The sequence below is a fragment of the Calonectris borealis genome, chromosome 3 (assembly GCF_964195595.1).
Source record: "Calonectris borealis chromosome 3, bCalBor7.hap1.2, whole genome shotgun sequence".
Lineage (NCBI taxonomy): Eukaryota > Metazoa > Chordata > Aves > Procellariiformes > Procellariidae > Calonectris > Calonectris borealis.
In genome coordinates, this window is record NC_134314.1 from 123,597,000 (window position 1) to 123,624,860 (window position 27,861).

The 27,861-nt window shown below is 38.2% G+C and overlaps 1 protein-coding gene across 2 annotated transcripts; it reads left to right on the top strand.

The window, feature by feature from the left end:
* The first annotated feature begins 379 nt into the window (after positions 1–379).
* TMX4 (thioredoxin related transmembrane protein 4) lies at positions 380–27,433 on the top strand. Of its 2 annotated transcripts, XM_075147730.1 has the most exons (8): positions 380–580; positions 9,783–9,898; positions 14,847–14,892; positions 15,994–16,122; positions 17,101–17,146; positions 19,408–19,509; positions 21,827–21,890; positions 23,188–27,433. In XM_075147730.1, the coding sequence occupies exons 1-8, from the start codon at positions 390–392 to the stop codon at positions 23,472–23,474; spliced, it is 981 nt and encodes a 326-aa protein (XP_075003831.1). In that variant the 5' UTR covers positions 380–389; the 3' UTR covers positions 23,475–27,433. The 2 variants fall into 2 exon arrangements, with proteins under 2 accessions (XP_075003831.1, XP_075003832.1); XM_075147731.1 differs by lacking the exon at positions 15,994–16,122.
* Positions 27,434–27,861: the final 428 nt, after the last annotated feature.

The window sequence follows — 27,861 nt, forward strand, 5'->3', positions numbered from 1 at the left end:
CAGCACTCACAACATGGCACCTTGAATACAGCATCCCGTTATGGGCGCCCCAATATAAGAAAGACTCATAAACCTGATCGAGAGCAGCGAAGCCACCGCGATGGTGGGGCTGGAGCACCTGCCCTGTGGCCCTGCTTGGAGCTGGAGCTCGGGCTTGAGACACCCCCCGGGCCTGTGACAACGGGGCTTTTCCCCGTGAGGGGAGGGAGAGTCGCCGCCGGCGGCAGCACAGCCCGCCTCAGGAGGCGCCTGACGGCTCGCGCTTAACGGCTCCTGCCTAACGGCCGCGTCGCGCGCTCCCTCGCGCCCGCGCAGGCCCCGCGCCCGCGCAGGCCCCGCCCCCGCGGCGGCCGCTCGCGCCCTCACTTCCTGGGGCGGGCGGGTTGAACATGGCGGCGGGCCGCTGGGGCGGGCGGCGGTTCCTTTGCGCTGCGGCCGCGCTGCTCCTGGCGGCGGTGCTGGGTCCCGCCGCCGCCGTCTCCTCCCGGGCGGGCAGCCCTGGCGAGCTGCGGAGTCGCGTGCAAGTGTTGGGCGGCTCCAACTGGAGCCTGGTGTTGCAGGGCCAGTGGATGTTGGAGTTGTGAGTAACGGCCGCTTTCCCGCTCGCCTCAGAGGCACCGTGCCGGGGAGGGGGGCGGCCTGAGGGGGGGGCTTCCCTCTGCGGGGCGGCCGGCTTCAACTCGGCGCCTGCCCTGGGGGAGCGGGCATGGCCGGTAACGCCTGCCCCGGTGCGGGGGGGAAGAAGGGCCGGGCGGTGCCGGCCTTCCCACCCTGCGAAGGGACGTGTGGGAGCAGCCGCGCACCTTCCCCGGCCCTGCAATGGCTGGCCCGGGGAGGGGGGGGGCAAGGGAGGAAGCGGCCGGGCCGCGTCCACGCAGGGACACCTAATGCTCGTGATCCCCTCTTGCACCAAGCGTTGTCGGCCCTTGGCCTGCAGACACACGCTCACTTTGAGATGATCTGATAAAGGTAGCTGTCCTTCAGGTTCTGGTCTTGTGCGGCCACAGAGCGCCCGAGTGCCCCAAGGTTAAACTGGGCACGTTTCAGTAAGCCGTAGTGTCATTGATTACATTTCAGCGGTCTTATTGGAGACAACTACCTGCTGGGGAACAGTGTCAGGCACTGCACCTTGCACTGCTCACCCGTTTGGGACTTTCACTGGATTCTGTGCAAGCTAGGAAGGCTGAATTTGGTAGGTAATATTTAGCAGGAGTAGGCTTCCAAAGTGGTGTTACGTAATACCCCGTTACACCCTCACTTCAGCCGCCTTGCTCAAGAGTTGTTCTTGTTGTTCAAGGAAGACGCATCAGATTTCATTAACTTTTCAGTGCTGCTGTTGCTTTATCCTGGTGACAGCTAGAGAAGTTTGCCTATTGCCGGCGAGGGTTTTAAGTGCTTCTAACTCACTGTAGTGGTGTCATGGCTTCACTTGTGACATGATACTGTTCTTGAAATGCACATGACATTTTGTGCCTGGAGGCTAGCTCACCTGCTTGTATTTAGAAGGGGGAAAAGGAACTCGAGGGTTTTTTTACGAGAGCAGTTAATAAAAAAAAGAGTAGTTTAAATAGGCTGTCTGCTCACGTGATATCTGTGTGCTCTGCAGCTATGAAATAGGATTTTATTGTGATATGTGTGCTACTCCTGTGTGGAAGTGCTTGAGTTTGAACAGTTTGAAACGGACTGGGTAGCCTGTGAAACAGACTAGGTTGCCCATCAACATCTGAACTCATGCTCCCTCATAAATACTTACCCAGCTGCTTTAAGTTTTGTTTTAGTATTGAATTTGAGTTATCTGCAGCCTCTTATTAGGGGGAGAGACTATCACTTCCCCTAGGGCTTTACTGCTCAGGATCCTACTGGACACCTGGTGTTAATCAGTGAATAGATGGGAAAAATCCTGAAACAGCTGATTGAGAGACCCAGGGATGCCCACTGTTGTGACTAAGGATTTGGGTTTGATTTTGAGTCTCTTTTTTTCCCTTGTCATTTATTGTGTTCTAAAAGGTGGGGGAAGAGATGATCTTGGTGTGGGGAAAAAACAAATTTATTTTTAATTTTTTTTTTTTCTACTTCTGACATGCTAGTCCTATGTGGAAGCTATTGTATGAAAGTTACCTACTCATACATGAGTTCATGAATCTTACAGAGGAAAAAGGTTGTTTACGGTGACTCAAAGTTTTTATTTCTAAGAGAAAATATTTAAGTAACTACTGGTGCATGCCCCTGAGGAAGAAGGAATCGAGGAACTGACTGAAATCTGAAATGGTTGGGATAGCGAACAGTTAAAATGCTTTGTGAGTCTTTACTGCACTTGAAACATTGGGCTGTGGTTTGGAGTGACAGGTAGCTGACAGTAGCAGTGGTGGCAAAGTTAGCTTTAGTGCTAGCTGAATATCGTACATGTTACATTGCTTAAATTAGACTTTATTTTATGTACATTGTTTGATGTGTGAAAGATCCTTGGTTCTCTGTGCTGCTTTCTCTGCTACATTTCTAGTGCTTTCTGCTTTTCTCCTAAGTGGGAAGGAACCTTTGTCTTTCTTGAAGATGCTAACTCAAGCTGCTGTTCTTGAATTAGCGAGAGTTAGAGGTTCTTCATTCTGTCTAAGCAGGAGTTTGAGGTCTAGTATTGATTTCTTATGATTCTCTCAGCTGTTTTCATGCTGATGGATTTTGGTTTCCACTGATTTTTATCTGGTTTCGAGTTGGTGATCTGAACAGGAGTCCTGCATGTCAGTTCATTGATTCTTTCCATGCTGTGTGGTAGATCTTCTGGCAAGACTGCGATATCATTCATCAAAACCTCATTTGCTCAAAGAACCTCCTGTTTGTTTATATGACTTTTGTTTTCCAAGCAGTACTTTTTTTTTTTTTTTAATGCAAATGTTGTTATAGGATCTCTATGAAAAAAATATTTCTTTTGGTCACCTGCTCTAGGTTATTAGTTTGAAGCATTCTACCCTGGTAGGAACAGATTCTACTACTTCTGTTTAATGTCATTTTTTCTATTTGTGAAAGTAGTGTAGGTGAATTACTGTATGCTGCTGCTTTTTTGTTGTTCTCAGGTGCGCAAATAGGGAAACTTACGTCAGAAATTACTTACGTGTGGGATTTGTAGTGGAAATAGGATTTTCCTTCCCTCATCCTTCCTAGCTGAAGTGTGTGTATTTGGCTGACTTTTTGTAAATATTTGGTTATTCATAGCTGGCAAAATTGCAGGCACTGGAAGCACTGCTGTATTTCATTGATAAAAATGTTCTGGATAACTTTGTGTGTCTGAAAGACATTACAACACTTCTTGCTTACTGTTAGTATCGCAGCACACAAATCCTCGCTGAAGTGCTGCAAATGTGATGCTGGAATGAACTGTTATAAAAGATTTCCTTATTGACTTATTTCTAGTCTGTAGCTGCAAGATAATGATTTGTTAATATGAGGAATTTTTTTGGTCTTTATTTTTAATATTGTGTCTATTAGGGATATAGAAAACTAATTTCTGGTCTGTAAACATAGCTTGTTCCAAGCTTGATTGATCTTAATTTAACATCCTCTTCTTTTTGAAGTAGATTAAACCAAACACACACACACACAAACCCCCCCCCCCAAAATAAACTTGTTGTCTTTATGCCTCTGGTTACAAATGAAACTATTTGATATGTTCTTGTTGTACCTGCAGTACTTCAAGAACTTGCCCATTGGGAAAATCTGTAGTTTAGTTCCCACACAGGATGTTAAATGTTTTGGTCCTGTTTGTTTCAGCGCAGACTTAGTGCTGTGTGTACCTAAAAAAGAATGTCTTAATTTTCTATTTTAATTCTAGCCAGATGAAAATTGGTAGAATAGTGTAAGTAATAGTCATATTTTCAAGGCTAGCTTATCATACTTATAGCATAGACCCATACTTTATTTTCTCATTATCATTTATTGTTAAACATTGTCCTGCTATATAGTAGGCCAGATTATCGCAAGGGTTCAGTCCTCCCACAAGGACTTTTGTCTGTAGTTTCAAGGGAGTGTGCTAAAAATCTAGCTGAATGTTTTGGTATTTACATGGTTTAATGCTTTTAAACAGTTGGCTTGAAACACTTTGTGTAAATAAACTCCTGAAGAATTCAATAAGTTGTTTAGCAATGACTGTAACTTAGATTGAGAGTTCAATAAGATTCGGAATTTTCTGTCACTTATGAGAGTATAGTCTCTTACTTCCTCTTGATTTGTTAGTATCCAGGCTCTTCTTTGTCCTATTCTTCAAAAAAAAAAACCCAACCAAAAAACAAACAAAAAACCAACCAAACAAAAAATCACAAAAAAAAAACAAAACAGCAAAAGCGGGGAGGAATGAAAATCAAGTTACCAAAACTCTGTTTTGGTTCTGAAACTTCTGCAGCCCTCCTGACTGACTTCAGGGGAAGTGACCAAATTATCTATGGACTGTTATTGAGTAACCAAACATGCGGCTGATTACTGTGCCATGCATTGGCTGAACAGAAACTGATAAAATGTGAAACTGAAATATGCTTGGCAGCAGATGCTTTACTATTATAAAAGGGGACAAAAACATCTAGAATGATGGAAGTTAATCTGCTCAAGTTCTAGAAGATTTCACATCATTTTTCAGTGATTGATTGGCTTTACATTTTAAAAATCAGTTCTCCATCTTAAAAAAAAAAAAATTTCTGTGAATGGAAAGTTGTTGGGGTCTTTTTTTTTTTTATTAGCAGATAGAACTCATGTTTTTGAAACTAGAGAGCTGAGTAATTATGTTATACCCTGCTTTGCTTTTCATCTTGTTCTTGGAAGTTTAAAATGCATTTTGTTACTGAGCTGTAGAAAAAGTGGAAAGTAGCACTTGAGATGTTATCTTAGAGAATACAATTTGTTTGGCTTCTAGTCTATCACACCACAAAGGTATGCAGTTACTTTTCCCCTTTATTCAGGTATTATTGGAAAAGATATGCATGTCAGGTTACTGAAGCAGATACAGCAGAATGGGAATTCGTAAGGTTGAGCTGGCACCCTGAAACAAATTCCCCAGAACAGTGCCTCGGTGTGTTGTCACTTCAGCAGGCCTGTCTGTGATTTAAGGCATTCGAGTGAAGCTTGGCAGGAGAATCCAGGGAAGAAACCTCCTTTGTTCTTTGAGAGCGCTAGGCTTCAGCAGTTTGTAAAAACAAAAAAACCCAACCCAAACAAACAAAAAAACCAAACAAAAAACCCCCCAACTTGTTTAACTGTTGTGGAGCAACTAGTTTTGGGTTGGGAGGTCTTGTCTGTTTTGGAGGGTTTTTGGCACACTGGAGGAAACTTCTTGTCACCTTCCAGAGCCTGTACTATTGTGATACAGGAATTGGTAGATTACAGGGACTAACTTTGGTATCTTTGGCTACACCTGCTCACTTGAAAAGTAGACTAAAACCATCTGGTTGACTTTCTGAAGCTTATCTTTTGTTGAAATTACGACAATGCCTGTTCTGCCTCAAGACCTATTTGTATTTAGGAACAAGAACAAATCAAATCGTAGTCTTAAGATAACACCCAGAGATGTCGGGCACTGTCTTTTTTTTTTTTTTTGTATGTTTATAAACTCTGTAGCAATAAGGCAAAACTACTTAAAAGAATAAAAGTAATAATTATTTCATTCTGATATTGTTTTTACTATTCTACTAGGTACTGTCTCAACATTTGCACCTCTAATTTTAATAGTATTCACAATCTGAAATCCAGCAAATAGCTTGGTTTATTGTGAGCAGTACCTTTTATAAAAGTTGTGTGTCTTGAATCAAGAAAAAGGGGACTAAGCGGGGAAACTTTCATCTCACCTATTTTGCTGTTTTCTCTTCAGCAAATCCTCTCGTGCCTATATCCGTAAGCTGTTTTTCCTAGATTCTTGCAACTCCATGAAGTTACCATGAGAGCAAGTGTAGAATGTATTCAAGGTTACGTCTGTTGAACACTGATAGTTACCGATAATGGTAGTGAAAAGGCAGATTAAAGGAGTCAGTTACATTCATTTGAAAATGAGTGAATTGGTGAATTCCCTAGCAAAGCAGTTACGAGAAGAGAGATTAGTGGCTTGGAGTTGGAAACTGTGTATCAGTAAATCTTACTAAAATCATTCTGTGTTTACTGATCAACTCTGTAGTGATATGACTGAATGGCACGTTTGCTCAAACTGGTTTTAACTTAAGGTTTTTTTGGGGTGTTTTTTTTTTTTTTTGTATTGCAACCGTCAGTGAAGTTGCTCGTATTTGAAAGTCAAGGCTTGGTCTTTTATGCTTTAGATCAGAGAGAGACACAGACTTTGCTTTTGACTTTTTAAGAGCTTAAAAATTTTGCTTTTGGATTGCTTTCTTTATGCAGTCTGAAAAAGCTTCAGGTATTGCGACAGATCGGAGTAGGAACTGGAAAACATCTGGCTACTTTGAAACAGTGATTTTAATCCACTTAAGTCAATTGTTCTTGCAATGGACCTGACCAGTAGACAGATGTTAGCTCCCTTATTTATGGAGGGTAGACAGTGCCTGAGGATATTTCAACTGTAAAACTTTGTGCTATGTAAGAGGTCTGGTAAGGCCACAAATGAGGGGTATGTTGAGAAATGTGCGATACCTGCTTGCAGTGAATAACTTGGCAATGTGTAATTTATGGGTATGTGGTGTTTTCAATCTGGTTTTTAAATGGTGGAGGTCAGTAAATTGCTTTTTAATGTCTAATGGGCTACTGAAAACTTTCTTTCCTTAACCAAGTGCCCATGTCTTGGTTTAAATTCTAATGGACTTTGATTTTAAATCGGAAAAACCTGAGTGCTGGTTTTCCTGGCACACTTGTAGGGCATAGGGCACAGTGCAAACAACAAGTTGATAGCTAAAGGTACCCCCTTGTGCAAAGGGAGAAGCTTGAGGAGTAATAACCCTAAATTTCATGGTGTTGACGAGGTGCTAATTATTTTCTGGTCTGTCTGCGGAGTATGGCAGAAGAAATTTGGTTACATCTGCTTTTGTAAGTGACCTGGTCTTGCATCTTGTGACTTGATGAAAAGTAATGAAGACTGGTTTCACAGCACACAGATGGATCTGCTTTCCTGCTCCTACAATTTTTTCTGGGAAATATAAGAATAGTAGTTGTACCGTGACTCGTGTAGAAATATGAATCAGCCACAGTTCTAAAGGATTGATTAGAAGCCTACATTGAAATGAAGTACCTCCTTAAGCTTCAGTTCTTCAGGGTGCAAAAAGTTTTTTGAAACTTTTGATGAAGGTGACCTAAGTGTGAAGTATTTTACTCTTCTGCATCTTACCGAAAGAGAGAGTGTAAGGGGAGGTATTTTAAGACTGAGAGGAAGACACTATTAATAAAGCTTTGGCAACAGAATGTCCAGGAGGCACTCCTGAATTCCTTAGTGCTTCAAATGCTGCATAACAAATGCAGACATTAAAGCTTCAGAAAAGTGAGAATGTTGAAGTAAACAGCAGTGATAACTCTTCCAAAAATCTGATGTCTGTTGCAGGTTCTCTCTTGTATATGTGGGGACAGGGTGTTTTCTGGCTGGCAAAAATTGGACATGTAATTTCAGGAATGTAAAGTGAATATTTTAATCATGATTGTCTGTGCCAATGTTCAGTCTGAGTGGCTGGATCTTGTAGCATTGTATGTGACTGTTGCCATGCCACAATCAATATTGGTAATTAAAACTAGGAAGCCAACAACTAAGGCTTTTTGTCAAGTTCATTGTTATGTTATGTCACTACCAAACTGTGATATGGATGGATTTTAATGCTGCTTTGAGCTAAAGAAAATATTTATAATCATATGAATATTAGCCATCTGTATTGAATATTCCACTTAATTTAATTTAGAAGAAATGTTCATGAATGTCAAATGTAAACATAAATGTTGATAGGGCCCAAATTTCTCTTTCAAGATTAGATAGTACTTTAACAGGCTAAAGAGTGTATTAATCTTGAAAATCTCATGGCATGAGTTTGACACATCTAGAGAAGCTGGATTTAGAAAACATTCCAACTTCTGTCTTTAATTTTAGAGCAACATCAGCAGCGTTATCTGATGGATGTATGCAGTTTCTTACTTACCAGGCAAGCTACTGGAATAAAATAATACTGTTTGTAAAGTACAGTATCTGTCAAACTATTATTAAAAGCCCTTTATAGGCCAGCAGCACAATGGAAAACAGCACTGCATGTGAGCTTGTTTCCAGCACCGTTTTAAGATACGGAGGGGCTGATTCTTGGCGGGGTAAGATTTATGTACTTTTTTTCAGATGCTCTCGCACAGAATGATGTTGATTCAAAAAACCAAGGTATTGGCTTTCATACCTAGAATCATAAATTTCTGGTACACTTAAATACAGCACGTATTTTTAAATTGTATCCTTTTAACTTCCAAATGTCAAGATTTCCTTTTTTAAAATACTTAGGCTTCAAAACTGCCATGAAGCACTCAGAGTAAACTTGATTCTACCTCTTCTGTGAGAAATTACCTGTTTCAGGTTCAATCTCATTTACATGAAATATCTGTGGGTGGCTGGGGAGATCTCTGGCTGCAGCCACTAAGAAGGGAAGCATTCCTGATCCGAAGACAGCCAGAGAATAGTAAGTGCCACTCTTTAGGTCAGATAGCAGTGCTGGCAGACAAACTGAAGGAGTAAGGGAGTTCCTTGTAGACGTTCCCAGTTAGAGTGTAGTGGTTATGTGGGCTGTTAAGGATATCGGACTCTGCCCATGAAGAAATTTGTTTTTGTTGTTAACAATGGATAAGGAGCGTGGTAGCATATATGGAGTACTGTGAGAAGTAGCGTGTCTCTAGACCCACTACTTTTGCTATCAGAAACCTCCATATATACATTGCCACCTTCCCCCCCAATAAATTAGGTTAAACCGTGTAAGGGTCTCTTTTCATTTGTAAAAGGATAAGTCTGTGTATAGGCAATTGCCATGTCTCAGTTACATGCTATACCTAGCTGTTTTGTATTACCTTAACTGTGTATATGACAGACCATTGCAAGCTGCACAAGTTTGACGCAGACTTTGTCAACCAAGTTAGGGTAAAATACATAAAGATGGCAAATGAGGTTTTATCAGCATTAAATGTTATCTGATATTATCCTTTCCTATTAGCTGTTCTGTCTCCGTGTTGATATTACCAATAACAACTGCAAACTTGGTTTGATTATTCCAGTTGGTAGTACAGAAAACTCAGCCCTTGAAACATGCTTTCTTATTTTGCTGAAATTAATCCTGGGAAAAAACAAGACTTGAGAAAGACAATCAGTATAAGCAGTAGGAATTCGATGTGCACTCTTTTTAAATCTCTAAAGAGTGCTATCAAAAAGGGCGTGCTTTGATGTATTGAGTGGTGGGCTAAGGCGAATTTAACTTTCAGAAGTTCTGAGGTGTGGGAAATCAATACAAAATGTTATGTTGAAGGATACCGCTTCAGAGGACAGCCTGGCTTCAATAATTCAGATAGCTGCCATGGAAATGGATTTATTTCGTATGTAAATAGAATAAATCACAAGTGGTGAGGGGTTTGGATATGAATTCCTCAAATCTGTGGAGATTTGTTTTTGTTTTAATAATGGGAGGAGGAACGTAGGGATTGATAAAAAACTACTTGATTGTCTTACTCAGTAGACTTGATTAAGAAAAACTGTAGGTTTTTTCCTTTGTGTTTGATGTTTGTATTTTCCCTGTACAGTAAGTAATTTTGAATGTCTATAAGCGTAAGAGTATTAAAATATTTAACCTGTCTTCCCCCTTTAGCTATGCTCCTTGGTGTCCAGCTTGTCAACAGATTGAATTGACATGGGAGAGTTTTGCAAAGGAAAGCGAACATCTAGATATCACTGTGGGAAAGGTGGATGTCACTCAAGAACCAGGTATAGTATGAAATAGACTGTTTTAATAAAAGGAATTATTCAGATGCTAAGTGGTACTTATATTGGGAATGTGCTTTATTTTACTGGAGTACTTGGGATACCAGCCAAGTCAGAAAAGAGGTTTCTAAATCAAAATAATATTACCCACATTTTGTTTCTCCATAGTTCATGTCTGTGAGCCTCAGTTTATAAATTCAATTTGAAGGATTAAAGAATTGGGGGAGTGATCTGGCTTAATACTGTATTAAAAGGGGCTTATTCTCTATTTTAATCTACTTCACTGAAAGCTGTTCCCTATCTCATTCCTCTCTCCTCCAAACTGTCTGCAGAAGAATCCAGTTCTGTAGCCTCCAGTTACCGAGAGTTTCAGGGTGTGGTAGCATTACCACAGTGTGAGCCTGCTTTAATAAGTTCTTAACTGTTTCCATGATGGTGCTTGTTTATTGTCTTGTTTAATTGTAGTAGTGCTTTAAAGTACAGATGTTATTGTTGTTTTCTGTTGGGGATGGACATATGCAAATGTGTTTACAAAAAGGGTTTCCTAACTATCCACAGAAGCATGAATACAATCTTATTTATTCCTTTAGTGACTCCCTTCAAGGTTTTGAATGTGTGTTTGTGTAAGCAGTACCAATGTTGTTTAAACCTCTGCATCTCTTGGGAATGCTTCATGCTTGTTTTGGCTTTGAGGGGATAAAAGATTTTATCAGCAGTATCAAAAGACTGACAGAGTTAGGCAGAGATGTTACTAGAATAAAAAGGCCAAGCTTTGCTGATTTTTTTTTTTGCCTTATAAAGTGTGTGGAAAATGTGTTCATTTTATTAGTTGAAAACATGCCGAACAAGTTAGTTTTACCAAATTAACAGCAGGGAAATTACTTAAACTCCGGTCTCGGATACAGCAATTTAAGTTCACAAGAAAATGCCAGCTGTTCTAGACCTCGTGTAGGTTAATGTTTTGTTAAGTTTAGAACTATACAAAAACTCTTACGGCAAAAAGCTGCCAATATGGGGCTCTCCTTTAGTGCATATACTAATCATTAAGAGTTTATTAAACAGGTGAGTTTGAATATTAACATTTTTTTCATAGATGTAAACTTAAAGGCAGCTTCTTCACTTTAACAAAGTAACGGTTACTCTGGAGTTAAGGCTGCAAATGGGGATCCATTATAATCCTATCCTGTTATTTTCTCCTGATTAGACAGGGATTCTTTTGCTTACGCAGTGTTCAAATAAAAGGATTTCAATCTTGATTGTGGCATTTGGATATCATTATAACTTAATGCACTTTCAGAAGTGAGGCTGTAAAAATAAAATGCTTGAGATCTCGAAGGAATTATTCTTCCTGGTAAAAAACTTGAATGGCAGTGTTGGGACCTGAAGGGGACAGGTACTTGATACTTTCCTTTGGTCTAAATTTTTCTGACTGCTGAGTGATGCCAGATTCTTAAGACCTTAGATGTGACTTTTACCCAGAAGTTCCTTAAATATTTGAATTTCTAATGTGGCTGAGAGTCTTGACCTCTGAGGATATTTGACTTCTGCAAGTCAAAGGACTGATCCAAAATGATGAGTTTACACCAAAGCACGAGTAATATACCTACAATATGCAGTTCGGCATAAAGCATGAAAACTGTAGCCACTTCTAAAACTAATGAACACTCAGACTGGAAAACAAAGATTTATTACATATTTGACCTTTGGTGCTGATGTAATTTTGAAGGTATATGAGCTCCTTTGGAAGCTTTCCAAAGTTACCGAGGTATTTTTACTATAGGCTTATGCTTCAGCTTCTCGGTTGGTGTGCTTAAGTGCTCTATCTCCTGTTCTTGCTTGCACAATGGTACCTTAATTAGCTTTGGTTATGTAACCCTTTCATCAAATTGAAAGTAGTCAAAATGCGTTAAATTAGGGGAAAGCCACTAGATGAGTGCAGAGTTGCGTAAAATTGCACTTCTAAAACCTGCAGAAGAAAGTAGCCATTCGTGGTGCTTAATTACAGCAGATGCCCAAAGAATAAATCCACCAGAGCCTTAATGATTTTACAGCATGTTTCAGTCACTTGATGTACTTAGTCTTAAAGTGCTTATTCTTTCCTCATCTTTTCTATTGAAACATCCAGTATTTCAGGAGCACGTAATGGAGATGCTTCTGGATCTCAAAGTTCTGTATATTTGTGGTGCCTTTCTTAAGCTCCCAATCACAACATTTACCTGTGATTTAAAACAAGACTTCCTGGATCTTCTGTAATCTTCTTTGAGGAGTTGTTTCATGAAAGCAGCTGTGTTTTTAGATGGCGTCTATATTCTCTGTGTATTTTGGTGCGTGTGTGCGTGTGCAAATACTGAAGGTTTTTTCCTATTCTTGATTAGCTGTTGACTTCATAATGGATGTATGTCGGTTTTTGATTTGCAAACAAAGACAGATGCTAAACTGTGTTTCAAGTTAAACCATTAGTCAGTTCAAGTTTGTATTAAACATGCACCAAAACAATTTACTATCTATTCTTAGCTCTTTGTAGCTGGCTCACATCTGGTTTTACTGTTCTAAGGAGGTGCCTTAGATAAGCAACAAACCTCTAACTAAAGTTTTGGGGATGCTTAGATGCATTTTGGCAACAGATTTTATCTTCTATAGATTTCATTGTTTATTCTGAGACCGTTGGTACTTGCTTTAGGATAGGCTACTGGTAAGAGAGATTTAAGCTAGCTATTTTGTTTTCTGTTTGCCTGACTAGCATTTGTAAGAACCTCAGGAGTCTTTCAGTGTTCCCATGACTTTCTCTGCTCTTAAGCTTATTATGTTCTTTATGGCTCTCCACCTAGTTTTTCTTGTGCAGCTGTGCTTTCTGCTTGATTAATTCTACTGTTACACTTGTGTTTTTGTTTACTTTATATCTCCCTGTGCTGGCGCAGCTTTTAGCTTTTTTATAAAGTATTCCACCACCCTACCTCTTAAAGCAATAAAGGCAGAAAGCTGAAAAATTGAAATGAAGACGACTTCCTTTTTGGAAGTTTAAAGATGTTTGCACTTAGTTTGATTTAAACATCTTCAAAAAAAAAACCCCAAACAACAAAAAAACCCACAACCCTTTTTTGCCTATTCCATAGGGGCATTCACACTAGGAAAAACATTACTACTGAAACTTTTAAAAATACCTGGCTTAGTTCAGTATGTGTCATCTTTGTCTCTAAAGGCAGAAACTCTGTTGGTACAATACTTTTCCATGCCTAACTTCCTGGTGCCAAAAGATGTTTGCTTTATTGAAGGCCAAATAAGGATTTAGTTTCCCAAAAGATTTTCACAGAACTTTATAAAAGGCAAAGTTAAATAACTCATTTGTACTCTTCTTAGTGGTACGTTATGTGACTGGTAATTGCTAGCTAGAGGAGTGTAGCCCTTATTAATGGAGTTAGACTGCTTATCTAGGGGTTGATGATCTCTGAAGTCTGCTGTATTTTTTTTTTCCAAAATAGACTGCATTAGTCTCATGTTTTTCATGTCTGCAGTCTTTAAGTTGGATGTGTTGAATAGTTAATATTACTAAATACTAAGGTGAGTTCTTCCTCTCACTTGCAGATTATTGTAATTGCCAGGAGGTGGTAGCGTCAAGTAGCTCTGACTTTTCCTCAGATTTGGAAGCAGAGGGGAGAGAGTGATGTCTTCACTTGACGACTTAGCTATTTGAGTTGTACAGACAACCTGTTTATGAGATGTTTGGGAGCTTTATGCATCACAGCTGACTCTTCTGCAATTAAGCCATACACTGGGAGGTCTCCAACGGTGTACCTAACACAGCGGTGAAGCTGGAAGCACTTGCACCCATTACTCTGTAGCAGTACTGAGTGGAAGGCCAAAGAACTTCAAACATCATCTCCCCCACAAGATGATTTGGATAATTTCTCTGTCCTATGAGTTGCATTATGTTGTCACTGTCTAGAGTGATACTTGTAAAAAGATTACTATGTATTTGCCAGTCAGTGATACACCCACTTTCAGTGTGGGGATCGGTTCCAGTCAGCCTCTTGAAGCCCTGCTTGAAACTTTTTGTGTCCTTTCTTCTGTCTTATGTCTGATGCTCAAAAAACTGACATGACCCACCCTTCTAGATGATGTTAAAAATTATTCTCATGGCTTAAACTTGCAATATTTTACAGAATTGAATGCTGAGATGTCCTAGCTTCATTATCAATCTGTTGGCATATCATTTGTATTTACCTGGAGAGGAATGATGTATGGGAAGGAAGGATAAGAACCTAGAAATATCTAAAACGTTGTCTTGCTACAGTCATATATATGAAGAGATTGAGCCTTCCTACACGATATAAGAACAGACTGGTTGTGCAGTGTATGTGGATTATTTGGAAGAAGCAAATACAAAGATTAATTTATTTAATGACTTGAAGTACCTGCGATCTGAAATGTGTAGCTCTAAATCATTTAAAATCAGCTAGAGGATGAATTAAAATCCGGGGCCAGAGTTTGTAAGCCATTGTTGTCATTGCTATTGTTGTTAGCGGCCCAACTTCCTAGATGAAACAAAGGTTGTCTGGATGAGACTACGCACAGAAACAAGCACACAGCATCCTGGAATATGGGTGCATTTATGTGACTCTCCTTTCTGTTGGTTGGACACTGCTGATCTGGTCAAAAACTTCAGCTGTGTGCAAATACTGAAATCCATGTAGAAAAATTACCTTGTAGTAAACATTCTTCATGGTAAGCATTTCTCCCTAATTTGTCAACAGTGTTTAGTATCTATTACTGTTTGTAGCATTTCTGAAGACAAACTGTAAACCTATATTTACAAAACAGTGGTAAAAGCTATGCAGTCTGCTGCTTTCTAGTCTACAAATACAGATCTGTAGGTATTTATAGGTAAGTCAGAATGCTGAGAAATTTCAGTGTTACTTAACCGTTTGATGTGGTTTTTTCCTTCCCTTTCTAGGCTTGAGTGGTCGTTTCTTTGTCACAACACTTCCTACAATTTACCAGTAAGTGTGTCATACTAGAAACAGTTGTCTGTTTCAGTACATATTCTTTTTTCCTGTCCTGTTTGAACAGTGGGATAGGAGATGTAATGAACAACTGGCTTGTTTCACTTTTGTCGATCTCTAAAACGTTTCTCAGGAGCTCAGTACACTTAATGAACATAAAGTATGTATTTTTAACTTATGGTGGAAGGTTCTCCTACAAACAGTTTTGTACCTAGATAAAAGTGATGCTTTTTCAGTCTGGAAAAAACTTTTAATAGCATTTGTAAAAATTGGTGCAAGTTTGCAGTATTGGCTTCTAGAAACCTGACCGTATGTGAGCAGACACACTTGACCTTACATAAGTGTCACTAAAATTCCTCATTGGAATAATTGACTGCATAGGTCACATGTAAAACAGTACAGAAATTTTCCACTGGTTGTTGTACTGCTTCTCTTACTGCTAGAAATCTTCATCTGTTGACTCAGTACCGATATGTAGCTGTTAATTCCTACTTGTCACTTGTTTTAAACTGTAACTCTGAAATGCAGGTAAAAATGAAGGAATACTAACTTTTTATTTCAGTTCAGGTTATTGTTTAGAGCTTTGATTGTATTGATAAAGTCCTCATCTGAGGCTTTTCTTTAGTTTAACTGATTTTACTAAGTTCCCGTGTTATCAGTACTATTAAAAACAGATCAGGAAGGATGTTTGCTCTATCTTTTCTCAAATAAAAAGATGTTATCCTTTAAATACTGAAACCTTTATTATGTCATGGTATTGTGAATCATGCGCGTATATATATACACACACATATATATATATGCACACTTTTAATTCTGAGTTGTGTCTAAAAAATGATTTGGTTGTTAACCTCATGTGCTTTGTATTTGCTGTAGTGTGAGTGAATTTTTATTTAAGAAAAATAGCATTTTTTAATAAATGGCAAAAGCTCATGCTGTTTAAAAACTGAGACCTTCCATAATGGATTACGTGCTGCTTAGGTGTTCAGCTTTCTGATCAAGTAAAATCTATAATGTACATGGGTTTTTTGGTTTTTGTTTTTTACCATAGATACAGTTTAAGGGTTATCTGTGTTAATGCGTATTTTTGGTTTTTAGTGCAAATGATGGAGTATTTCGCAGATACCGAGGCTCACGGACATTGGAAGATCTTAAAGTTTATGTTTTAGAGAGAAAATGGGAAGCTGTGGAGCCTGTAGCAGGATGGAAGTCTCCATCTTCTATAATGTAACACTTTGTTTTTATTAACAACAAACATGCTTTATAGCTCATTATTCATTAAGGGTGCTATGTTGACAGCTTAGAGATAAAAGGCCTTTATTCCCTAGACATATAGGCTTTGCAGAAACAATCTGTATTGACAGCCTGCTTTCCAGTTTCTCACCTTTAAAAGCAGTTTATTTTCTGCACTTGCTTTTGTTCATGCCTACTAAGGCTTGTTTATAGCATCTTTGAAAAATATATAAAGAAAAAAATACAGCCACTGAGCATTATGTAAGTGTCAGTTTCAATATCTGCTGAGTACTGGAATCAAATGATTGTTTCTGTAGATTTTTACTTTGACTTCTGGCTACTTGGGGCAGGCAGCCTTTATCTTTAAGGATTTCTTGTTTGTTTACAAGGAAGTCTTGCGTCCTCCCTTGGAATAGGAAACAGTGTAGTGCTTATACAGTATATCAGAATTTCTTATCATAGTGTTGGATTTGCTTTGAAATAGCGTAGAATGCTTGCATGATGTAAAAGATGAACCAGAGATGTGAATGCCCTGCATTTCATTCTGGCTAAAGCTATTATGTGTAAATTCGTGTCAAAGATCCAGGTGTCCTTGTTTTTCACCCGAGAATGAGGAAGAGCTATAGCATATTTAGTAATGGGGAGAGGAGCTACAGGGCTGCATGCTGCTGTGAGTTGAGGAGAAGGTGGTTACGGCTGCACAAGGTTAAGCTGTGGAATTGGTATTTCTTGATTATGCTCAAATGTCATCTTTCAAGTCACTGTTTCAATGCTTCGCATTGAGCTGGCTTAAATGAACATAATACAGAGAAAATATATTTATTTGCAGTAACCTCCTTCTGACAATTACTAGGGGCTGAATGGCATTGAAAGTCCATAGATAGAATCTTTTTCTGGTTTCTGGGCAGTTTGCTGTGTATCTCAGCTCCTATCTGCCTTAGAACCTGTTCCTTCCTTTTCTTTGTTTTCTAGGATGCATGGCATGGCAGGACTATTTCACCTCTCTGGATGGATCAGGGTAAGTAACTACACGGTAGTGTTTTCCGTAGGTCCTCTTTATGCTTAGAATAATATTCTGTTGAGAAGTCAAAACCTAACTGAATATTTTTATTATCCTTTTATGAGAGTTAGACTTTCCTTACATTTACTGTATATTGGGTATATAGTATCTTTGCACTATGAATTTTGTAGTACTAATAGACTGTGCCAAAAATGGCCATTTCATTTTAAAGATTATCATCAATTACTGAAAATACTTACTGTTCTTATTATCTTGGTATGGTTAAAATGTTCTATCAAAGTGTGCTAACATGATAAAGTAGTTTTTTTGAGAGTTGCTGCAAAAATGGTTGTAAACATCAGGAATACATTTAGTATCTACCAGGTTCTCTCATTTAATACTACTCCTAAAGATTATATCCAGATTCATTTTAAGAATGGTATATTATGCTCTTCTGCAGTTATTTGCATCTAGTGTATTGTATAGAAGAGAGGGTAATGGTTTTATTCTTTAGTAAGAATTTCTGCATCTGGATTTCAAACTGTCAGCGCCATTTGCATAGGAACACGACAAATTTGGACAGTAGAGTAATTATCAGAAATAGAGGAGAAATGCTTAGCATACACTGAAGTATGCTTTGAGCTTAAAAATATTTCAAGACACTTTCATTTGGGAGCTATCGAAGTTTTTCCTGTAGCACACAGATTCTGAGAATTTTCAGACCTTTCCAATTTTGGTCAGGAAACATACTCTTTCTTAAAATCTTCAAGTGTAACCAAGGTTGAGAGACTGTATTTGATTGTAACAAAAGGTCTTAATATTGTAATGTGCTACAAAAAATAAATGTAGTAGTTTGAACAGAGTTCGAACAGAGTTTGTAGTAGTTTGAACAGAGTTCGTATCACTTCCAGTAAGCATCTAATGAACCTAGAATCAAACAAAACTTTCAGTTCTTACGTTTCCTGTGCAAGCTGTGTTTGATTCTTTCTTTCACTGGATAGTATTAACTTTTTATAGCCTTCTGGCATTTCTCTGCCATGGTTGCTGTGTAATGATGTTGTCTCTGTCTAGTTTCCTTCCTGAACGATTAAATGCTCTGGGAAGAAAACGTCTCTAATTTGCTTTCCGCTTTGATTAATATTTCAGCTGTACATTTCCTCGCTCTCCTTGCTGTGCTGTCCTTGCATATGCCTTAATAAATGTTGGAAGCTGTTCTGACATAAAAAAAAAAAAGACCCTGGAATTTCAATATTTTAACTTTTGTAAATCTTGACTGTGGTTTGTTTTCTAATGGATATACTCTTGGAAGAGATCTAATGTCATAATTTACTTCCTACCAGACTAGCTGACTCTATGTGATGCTTGGTTCAGTCAATTGATTTTGTAGGTTTGAATAACAGACTTCAGTTTCAAAGAAATCTTAATGTATTTCGATTATTCTCTTTAAATTTGTAAGTGAAATCACTTACTCAGTATCTGCTTAGAATGGGTGGCTCCTTTTAAGAGCTAAAGAGCTTGAGTAAGAACTAAATGGCCCAATTTTAGTGAATGAATGAATCCCTAAATTTAAGTATGTATTTGGATCTTGTGCAACTTTAAGTATCTACCACTCTGCTTCCCTGATGTAATTATGGGGATAAAGCTCTGTATAAGGTTACTTTTTTTTTCACTTGGTGATGTGCTTGTGAAGTGGCTATAAAAGGACACTTGCTTTTAACCTGACTTGGTTGCTTTTTTGGTTCTGAAATGTTTAAGTTCTAAGTTACCTTTTTTAAATATTCAGCTTCGTATTGGGGATGCTTACTGTATGGTCTCCTTCCTACAATAGAGGCCATAAGAACAGATGTACAGGGTCATGCTATAGATTCATCGTAGCCCAATAGTCTATCTCCAGCAGCGCCACCTTCTTACAGAATATAAGGATCAAGAATGTTGTGATACTTTCCTGTATGCTCTGCGCCTTCCTCATACATTTATCCACAGTAAGATCACGCATGGCATCTCTAATGCTGAGTACATTAGGCAGAAGGAATTGTGCATTCTTTGCTTAAAAAAAGCCTTTTAATGTGAACAACTCAGTAAAGAAAAACAAGATTTAATGGTATCAAAAGAATTATAGTATGACTTTTAAGAATGACTAGGGCTTGGGAGGGAAGACTTTAGTATAAATACTCTTAAATGAAAGGTCTTAATTAGGTATCAATTTATGTAATGGTGATGGCAGTATAAATCATAAGTGGTGTTAGGTATGAAGTTAAGTATCTTCTTCTCATTTCCAGCAAATTCATAGCTACCTCACTGGCACTCTTGGAATTCATGTTTGGATTTCTTATGCAATCTTCATCTTGGCTACCTTATTGATTGGCCTGTTCCTGGGTTTGGTAAGAAAGCATATTACTTTCTTTTTCTCAATTACCTAGAACCTTTTCTTTGCATTAACTTGTGAAAAAAAGTAATGAACTTCACTGATAAGGTATACTGAAGTACCTTATTTTAATGATGTATCTCTTCTCCCTGGTATCCAGCGATAGGATGTGTGGGAATGGTTCAGAGCTGTGCCAGGGGAGGTTTAGAATGGACATTAGGAAGTATTTCTTTACCGAGAGGGTGGTCAAACACTGGAACAGGCTTCCTAGAGAGGTGGTCGATGCCCCAAGCCTGGCAGTGTTTAAGAGGCATTTGGACAATGCCCTTAATAACATGCTTTAGCTTGGTCAGCCCTGAATGGATCAGGCAGTTGGACTAGATGATCGTTGTAGGTACCTTCCAACTGAAATAGCCTATTCTATTCTATTCTCTTCTATTAAAATTCCTAAGTATTCAGTACTACAGATCCACTCTCTAGTGTTATTACCTACTTCTGGTAAAGGTTAAGACTGGTTCACTCAAATACGTTAACCTTTTTATGAAATTGATGGTTTGATTTAGACTTGTTTAGTCCATCCACTAAACAAGTGATTTTTACATTGGCCTTTTGTATCTAAGACTTTTGTACTTGAGGCTTGAATGCGTGTGGTCAGAATTGTGTAAAGACTCCAACTTTCTAAAAACACAGGCTTTGTGGAGAGATTTTTATTAGCCAGAGTGGGATTGTATTTGTGGGAGTTAGCAATGCAAGTATGCTGCTGCACTGTTACTTAAAATGAAAGGATGAAAATATTTTTTGAAAGGCTTTGAAGATTTGGGGGTTTAATTGATTTGCTTTATTCCAGGGCATAGTTTTGTGGTTACAACTTGGTTTTAGTAAAATCTGACTTCACTTCTTTCTCCCCTGTGATCTTTTGCTTTGAGTTCTTATTAGTAATTGAAAAATCTGACCTCTCTTGTTACTAACCAGAACGGGTGCATTCATGTATCAATCTCCAAAACATCAGGAAGGTTATTGAAACAAACCTGTTAGCTATATGTGTGAATGTTAAGGACCATATCCTGAGCCCTGTGTTGTTTCATCAGTGGAAACAGTTCGAAGTTGCTTTACCTGTGGAGCTGGGATTATTTCCTCTCAGAATATTTGAATGGTGTGGCTCTATGACCTCTCCAATATCAATATCAAATGAGAAACTGAGCTGGAAAAGGAGATAGAGATGGGAACAGAAGTTCTTTCAGACTAGTTGCTTGGTCCACAAGCGTGTTCTACAACTGCAAAGACAGTTTAAAACAGTTACACTGATAACTGGTTTAACTAGCTGCTATAATCGCTATTCCATGTAGGAAGTGTAAAGGTTGTTTCTGGCACTTGGATCTCTGCCCTTCACCTCAAATATTAGTGTTAGTGAAATAAAGAAAAATTGCATGAGTATGTTTCTCAGTAGTAGAGGGAAGCGATTTCAAAGCAGTGTGTGTGTATTTAGGCGAAAACACATTTTTATACATAATATGTGTACAGAGTTGGTATATATGAGCAAATGTCTTTCATTGTACAATTTAAACAGCTGCGTTTTTCTACATGGTAGATTTTAATCACCAAATGGCTGCAGATGAAGTTAGCGTAACTAGGAGCAAATGAATATGATGATTTAAAAACACTTCCCTTCTTCCTTCACTAAAAAAAACAAACCTGAAAAAGCTGAAAAAATACAAAGTTAATCTCTCAGCTTTTCAATGATTGAAATGTACTACTTTAACATGGTATCATCTGTCTCTTTCCTTTGCATTATTCTTAGCATATGACAATGAGACATAAATACCCTCCTTGCATTTTGGTTGTATATGTTCTACACTAGGCTGCTTTAAATAACAACAAAAACCCCTAAAAGACAAAATCAAGCACAAAAGGTGGAAGTACACATCGAGTATTGGGGAGTCAGGGGTAGGAATTGAGTAACGTCCCAAAATATAGAAAATCTTGACTAAGAAGGTTTCATAAGTTTTAAATAAATAAAAATTCCTCGATTGTGTTCTGGGCCTCTCTTCTTAAGATGCAAGCCATTTCAATACTGAATAAATTTAGGGAAGTAGGAGGCAGAATATTTGGAGTAGAAGGCAGGGAATGTTGGTTGATATACACTGAGAACACAGTGTTTTTCTTTTCAGTGTTTTTATTTAGCTCTTTAGGACAGCTCTTATCTCCGAGCAAGATAATACAATTTTCTAAATTTTATTTTATGTCTGTCTAAAAAGGATGAGTAGGAAAATACTTAGTAGTGCAGGGGCTGCTGGGATGGTTTGCTAATAAATGCCTTTTTTTCCTTTACACAGATACTGGTTTTGATTTCAGACTGCCTTTGCCCATCCAAGTCAAGATACAGAGCTGAAACACCTGGTAAGAACTCTTAAGTGGGTGAGATACTGTAGGTTTAAATGTACACTTGTAGGAGGGAGAACTTAGATTTGAACCAATATCAAGAAGTTAGATGTGAACCAATAACCCAGGTATTCATTTTAGTCACACTGACAAGGATTGATATGTTGGGCTCTAAAATATCGATGTCAAAGCATCCACCTGGAGGATAGCAAAGCAGACCAAAAAAAACCCACCAAACCAGTAATTTGTTCTAGCTTCCATAACTGTGAAGGGCTAAGTGCATTCAAAATGAAGAAGTCTTGAAGAAAGATACTGGGGTGTATTTTATGCAAGTGCACATTCTCTAGACCTGTTGCTTAAATATAGAAAGGGATTTGCTTTGGCAGGACGCTTCCACATCCTAATATGCACTCTCTATATTGCATTAGGAGATGCAACATTCTGAACCTGTAAAATTCTCTGTGTAATTTGTGGTTGGGAAAAGGAGGAGATAGAGGGAATCAAATGAATCTAGCGACTGCAGGTGGGGGACGGGGAAAGGTGTTGCATCTCCGTCACATAAAAGAAGAAAACATACATCTTTCTGATCCTTAGTGGGAGGGCTTCTGAATAGTATTCTGCTCCCTATGAACGTGGGAAGCAAAAACTTGCAAACGAAATAGTCTCTTGTCAGCACCAGATGTGTGTTAAGCTCCAGAACACCTTTTAGTACATTTGTGCTATTAAGTGGAGTCAAAACTTAAGTGTAATTGATTCTTTTTTTTTAATTGTACATTTGTGTGTATTGGTTTGCGGTGAAAATGATGATGCATCTGTGACACTTGCCAACAAGACTTTAGCCAAATCTAGAATTCACAAGTGTGCAAAATTACCATTTTCAAAATCTTAGATGTTCATCACTCTCAAATGAAAAACGCACCCATGCATACTTGTGCAGTATGCTATCCAGTTGGCTGGTTGACTCAACAGCAGCTGTTACCTGACAGAGCTTACCAGTATCTTATTGCTTTCCCACCGATTTGTTGGATAATGATACCTCTTCAAAAGCAAAGTAAAACTGATCTGTCTTTCGTTTGTAACTTGGTGGAACAAAATTAAAGCTATCTGTGCCTGATGTGCAAGAAAAACAAATGAAAATGGAGGACAAATACTACTGAAGATTTATTTGAAATAATTGAAAAATAAGGAAAATACAGTCCTGTACAAGTTTTCAATAATAATGTTCATGAATATTTCAGAATGGTGATGTAACTTTAAAAGACATTGTTCTGAGCTTCAGCCTAACTTCAGTATTTGAAACTCTTCTTTCGTTTAGAAGAAGCAATTACAAAGGATAATGTGGAGAATGCAGCATTAGAAGAACCAGAGGAGGCTGCAGAGCTTTCCGCAGATGATGCGGAAGAGACTGCAGATGTAAAAGATGTCTCAGATGGAGAAGATGCAGCAAATTCAAGTGCTGATGACTCAGAGGAGGATTTAGCACTTGGAAAAGAATCGGGGGAAGAAGAAATAGAAGACTTAAGTGAACAACCTTTAGCTGATTCAGAGACTGAAAGCTCAGTAAGACAGCGTAAAAGTCAGGTGGCTGATAATGGACTATAGTTGTTTCGGTGATGTATTTTGTACACTCGGACCAAAGAAGTATCAGACCCCGGGTCTGAAGCTGAAGCTTACACTTGATTTGTCATTTGTGTTTACGTAAAACCTCTGCTCTGTCAGCAGGCTTCTCTTTTTTTAAGCTAATACTTGCTCATTGGGTTTGTTTTATAAGCACACATGCTGTGTATTGTATAACTTTAGCCATGACAATCAAAATAAGTATATCTTATCTGTTCGAAGTCTTCTAAGAGAAAAGGGGTGTGACATTCTCAGTTCACCGGCTATAAAATGGTCATCTATGCTTGTGTTCCTTTGTAAGTACTGACTTGAGGAAGATCAGGACTTTTAACTCTTTAGAGTAGCTTGGCAGGACTGTGACTTTTCTGTCTGAATGTTTATTGTTTCCAAATGCCACAGAAGCACCAGGTAAGTGATACAGTAGTGAAAGAAGGCACCTTACTAGTCTTCTATTAAAAATGTTGTGTATGATGGGCTTATTTTTATCACTTTCAACTGAAGCACCTTTTTCTTTTGTTTTTATTAATGTGTGTTTTTAAAGTTTATCATACAGTACGCCCCCAGATTTTTCGGTTTTTGGTAATTCGGAGGCATGCTGCACAGCTCAAGCTTGTCAGCTGAGTTTTTTGACCCAAGGAGTTTGAGTAATTGAAAACCTTAGGCCGAGAAAGTGGCAGCTAACTGTTTAAAGTATGTTTGAACTTTTACAAGGTTTAAAGGAAATTATTTTGGTCAGGGGGGATTTTTGCCAAAGCATGACTTTTTTTTTTTTCCTTCTTTCAGGAGATTGTAGCAAGAAGTATTCACTTTGCAGTGAGTAAGTTGTATATTTCTTGCCAATACAAGCTTGTCATATGCAGTGCAGTTCTCCCATTTCCCAACTCTTTTGGCAGAACTCAAGCTGCTTTAGTAATATTAACTGAAGAGGCACTGAAGGTTTTGCCTTTGGCTTTTCTACTTTTTGTCACCGGAATCGCCACGTTAGGAAAAGAGAGGGGCATGGGTGGGTAGTGGGGAGAAGCTTTTGGTTTTGCTACTTATATCAAGATAAACGTGTGTCTATTAAACTGTAAAGTGAAAATGGCTTGCCGGGTAGACAGCATTAGGTGTGATTAGAAGACTTGAGTCATTAAAGATGTCAGTATTTCCCTCCTCTGACTTGGTTAATATATAAGGCTTTTTTTTTTTATAAGGAATACCTACAGTGAGATCCTGTATGTTCCTATTTTGTTGATGTGTGATCGTGTGCATAAGATATGTCTTAATCTTGATTTTTTTTTAATATATATATTGCATAAATCTTGCTAACCTGCATGAATTTCATCTTGTTCTTCAAGAATAAAGAGTTATCAGAGATGAAATCATCTCTCATTAGAAGAGATAAGTTGCAAGTGCAAAATGCTGGTTTCCTTTGAGACTGAGATTAATAGGGCCAATTTGTGTTGAAAGTTGTTTTGTGTTTTTTTTTCTTTAAATGCTCATAAAGAGCATATTTACTAAGAAAGCTTAACTTTTCCTGTCTGTGTCCCGTTGCATATTGTGTCTTGGAATTATATGGTAAAAACGTTGCATTTGTCTGTTACATTTGTCTGGTACAGCTATGCAAAGAACAATTACACTGCATATATTGAATATGAATTTTCTTAAGGAACATTCTCAGTCTGGAGCTTGAATTTCATATAGTGGACACATGTAAATATGCTTTCACATACGTGAAAACATACAGTTGATAATATATATATACATTGCACTATAACGAGAACAGTTTGTCTTGTGTTATTTGGGCGTTGTCCCATGTAACTGAGCAATTGTAGAAGCTTGCAGACAGCAGAACTGGGTAGCAGTTGAGGTACATAGCAGCTTTTTTAAAAAAAAAAAAAACAACAAACAACAACAACCAAACAAAACCCTCCCAAAAAACCAACACCAAACTCAAGCTAAGCTTTTATTTGAAAAAATTAAGAAAACTTTGTGGCCGCTCTAGTCTGGAGGGAAGAACTGTGCACCTAAAAGCTCAGAGTACAGATTTGTTGTTTCCATGATGTATTTGCTTTTTTCATTATCTCTGTGCATCAGGAGCTTATAAAAGTCTAAAATGAAAACAAGACTTTAACTGTATTTCATGCGACAAGCAGGAGTCGGTGTGTATATTCAGTTACATTAACTTTCATAAGATAAGAATAGGCATATCCCCTCAGTCATGGATCCAAAACTGCCAGACACTAAAAATATGTGGGACTGTATCCAGCACAGATTGAGGGCAACGATGACTTTGGTTATGTTCCAAAGAGAATATTTTATACTGTATAGGGTCCTGTGATACTCAGTGTGTAGGAGGGAGCATGTCAATGTTGAATTTTGATGCAATTTCTCTTCCCTTTTGTAATAACGTGGAGCCAGTCATCTAAAATCATCTTTAGCTGTTTAGAGAGGTTTTAACTTTAAAAGATACCAAACATCCTTATACCTCAGACTGGCTTTGTTGTATGCTGTTAGGAATATGAAGTCTTAAAAAGTCAAGTGTACCTCTTTTCAGTGCTCAGGATGAGGTATTTGGGCTTTTTGAATGTTTAGACAAATAAGGTGTTCTCACAAGAGTTTGATTTCATTATGGTGTCTTTGAATTTAAAAGACAAACAAAAACACAAACCACAAATGACATTGTCCTACAAGATACGTGGTTTATGAGATGCTGTGAGAAAGATCAGAAGCTCCTGTGTGCGGTGATTCTCTGAAGTCTGCTTACATTTCCTCTGGTTTTGCACGTCACTTAAGTTTGGATTATTTAAAATGAAGATATTAAGTGTTTTCCATCATAATAGATCTAACTGCAAGATCACTCTCTGATGAGCAATTAAGTAAGCAGGCAGCAAGTGACAGCAGTTCATCTCTTCATAGATCTGTCTTGTGAATCTGGAAATGAGCAATTTTAGGCTTCTAAGGTTTCTTGAACATAATACGTATGTCATTGCTCCTGTGTTTTCATGAATAAAGTAGGGAATATTAATGCTAATTTGGGTTTGACTATATTTGACATGTATTGGAGTATGTGATTACAAAGATCACTAAATTGTGATTAAGACTTCTTAGAAGAACAGGTGCTATGCAACCATTGATATCTCCAACTTAGTTGAACGTAGGAAAAATACTGTAGCGTGATACTGAAGATACTCAACTTTGACTAATGTTTGTCTGGCAAACGATAAGTAGCAAGCACTGTAAAGGCTAAATTTGTGTTTAACAGAAAGACTATGCAGTAAGAGTGTGATGTTACCTTCCAGAATTAGGGTTTTTTCCACTAAAACGCATTTTAATTGAATCATACAAGTATAGTACTAATTAGACTATTACAATAGTATTAAACTTGGTCTGTTTCCAAAAAAAAGTCATTATCGACCTTTTGTGCAATCTGAGTGTTCTGTTATCTCTGTCCTCTGTTATGATTAATTTTAAAAAATGGAACTTGTTCTCGCAATCTCAGTGTAGACAAAATATTCTTGGAGAAGCTGATGCTAACAGTGTTCAAAATGTTTTGATTAAGGATAGGGCTGTAAGGCTTGTAAACTAGAGCTGTATGTCAAAAATGACTTAAGATTTTTGAGAACCAATTGAAATTTCAAATGGGATGTGTGCCACTCTGAAAACCCATCCTTGATGGATCTGAACGTCAATGCTTAAAAGCAAGTCATTCAAAAAATCCAGTGAGTTACTTTTTAAAGAAATAGAAATATATACAGCCTTTCAGAACTCCTGTCTCAAGATTTGTGTGAAACTTGTATGCGCGTCTTGGAATACTCTGTATGTGCTGCACCCGTGCTGGGCAACACTTGTTATGTGGGCTTTCTTCATGGAAATGTTTTACAGGATTGTCTTTTATATGAAAGTTTGCAAATTTATACTATGGGTATTTTTACTGAAATTCCATATAAATTTTGTATTTATGATCTTCTTGTAGTTAGTTTTCATTTTCTCAGTGTGTAGATGGCTCATCTGTGTAATTAACAAAATAGTATTTTTTTTAATACTGATTTTCCAATTAATAATAGAGGTTGTGACTTGTGAAGATTCCTTAAACTCTTTAAAACAAACCTGTACGTTAATGAATTGCTTCCTTCTCTCATGAGTGAAAAAAATGCTTGGAAGAAGCATACCTGGATTGAGGGTTTCACTGTAGTAACTCTGGGCCAAGCACTACATTCCCGAAGGTGTAAAATGCATCTGGGGCTCAAATGCAGGCTGCCGGGCAGAATAGTGTAACTCTGAACCCTTGAGGGCTTCACCTCTATACCTCTGTGTTAGGTTAGTTCCCCCCCCACCCTGGGAAATCCACTAACTCTGCAAGTCGTGTGCTAACTCTGTCTGGGATTTGGAG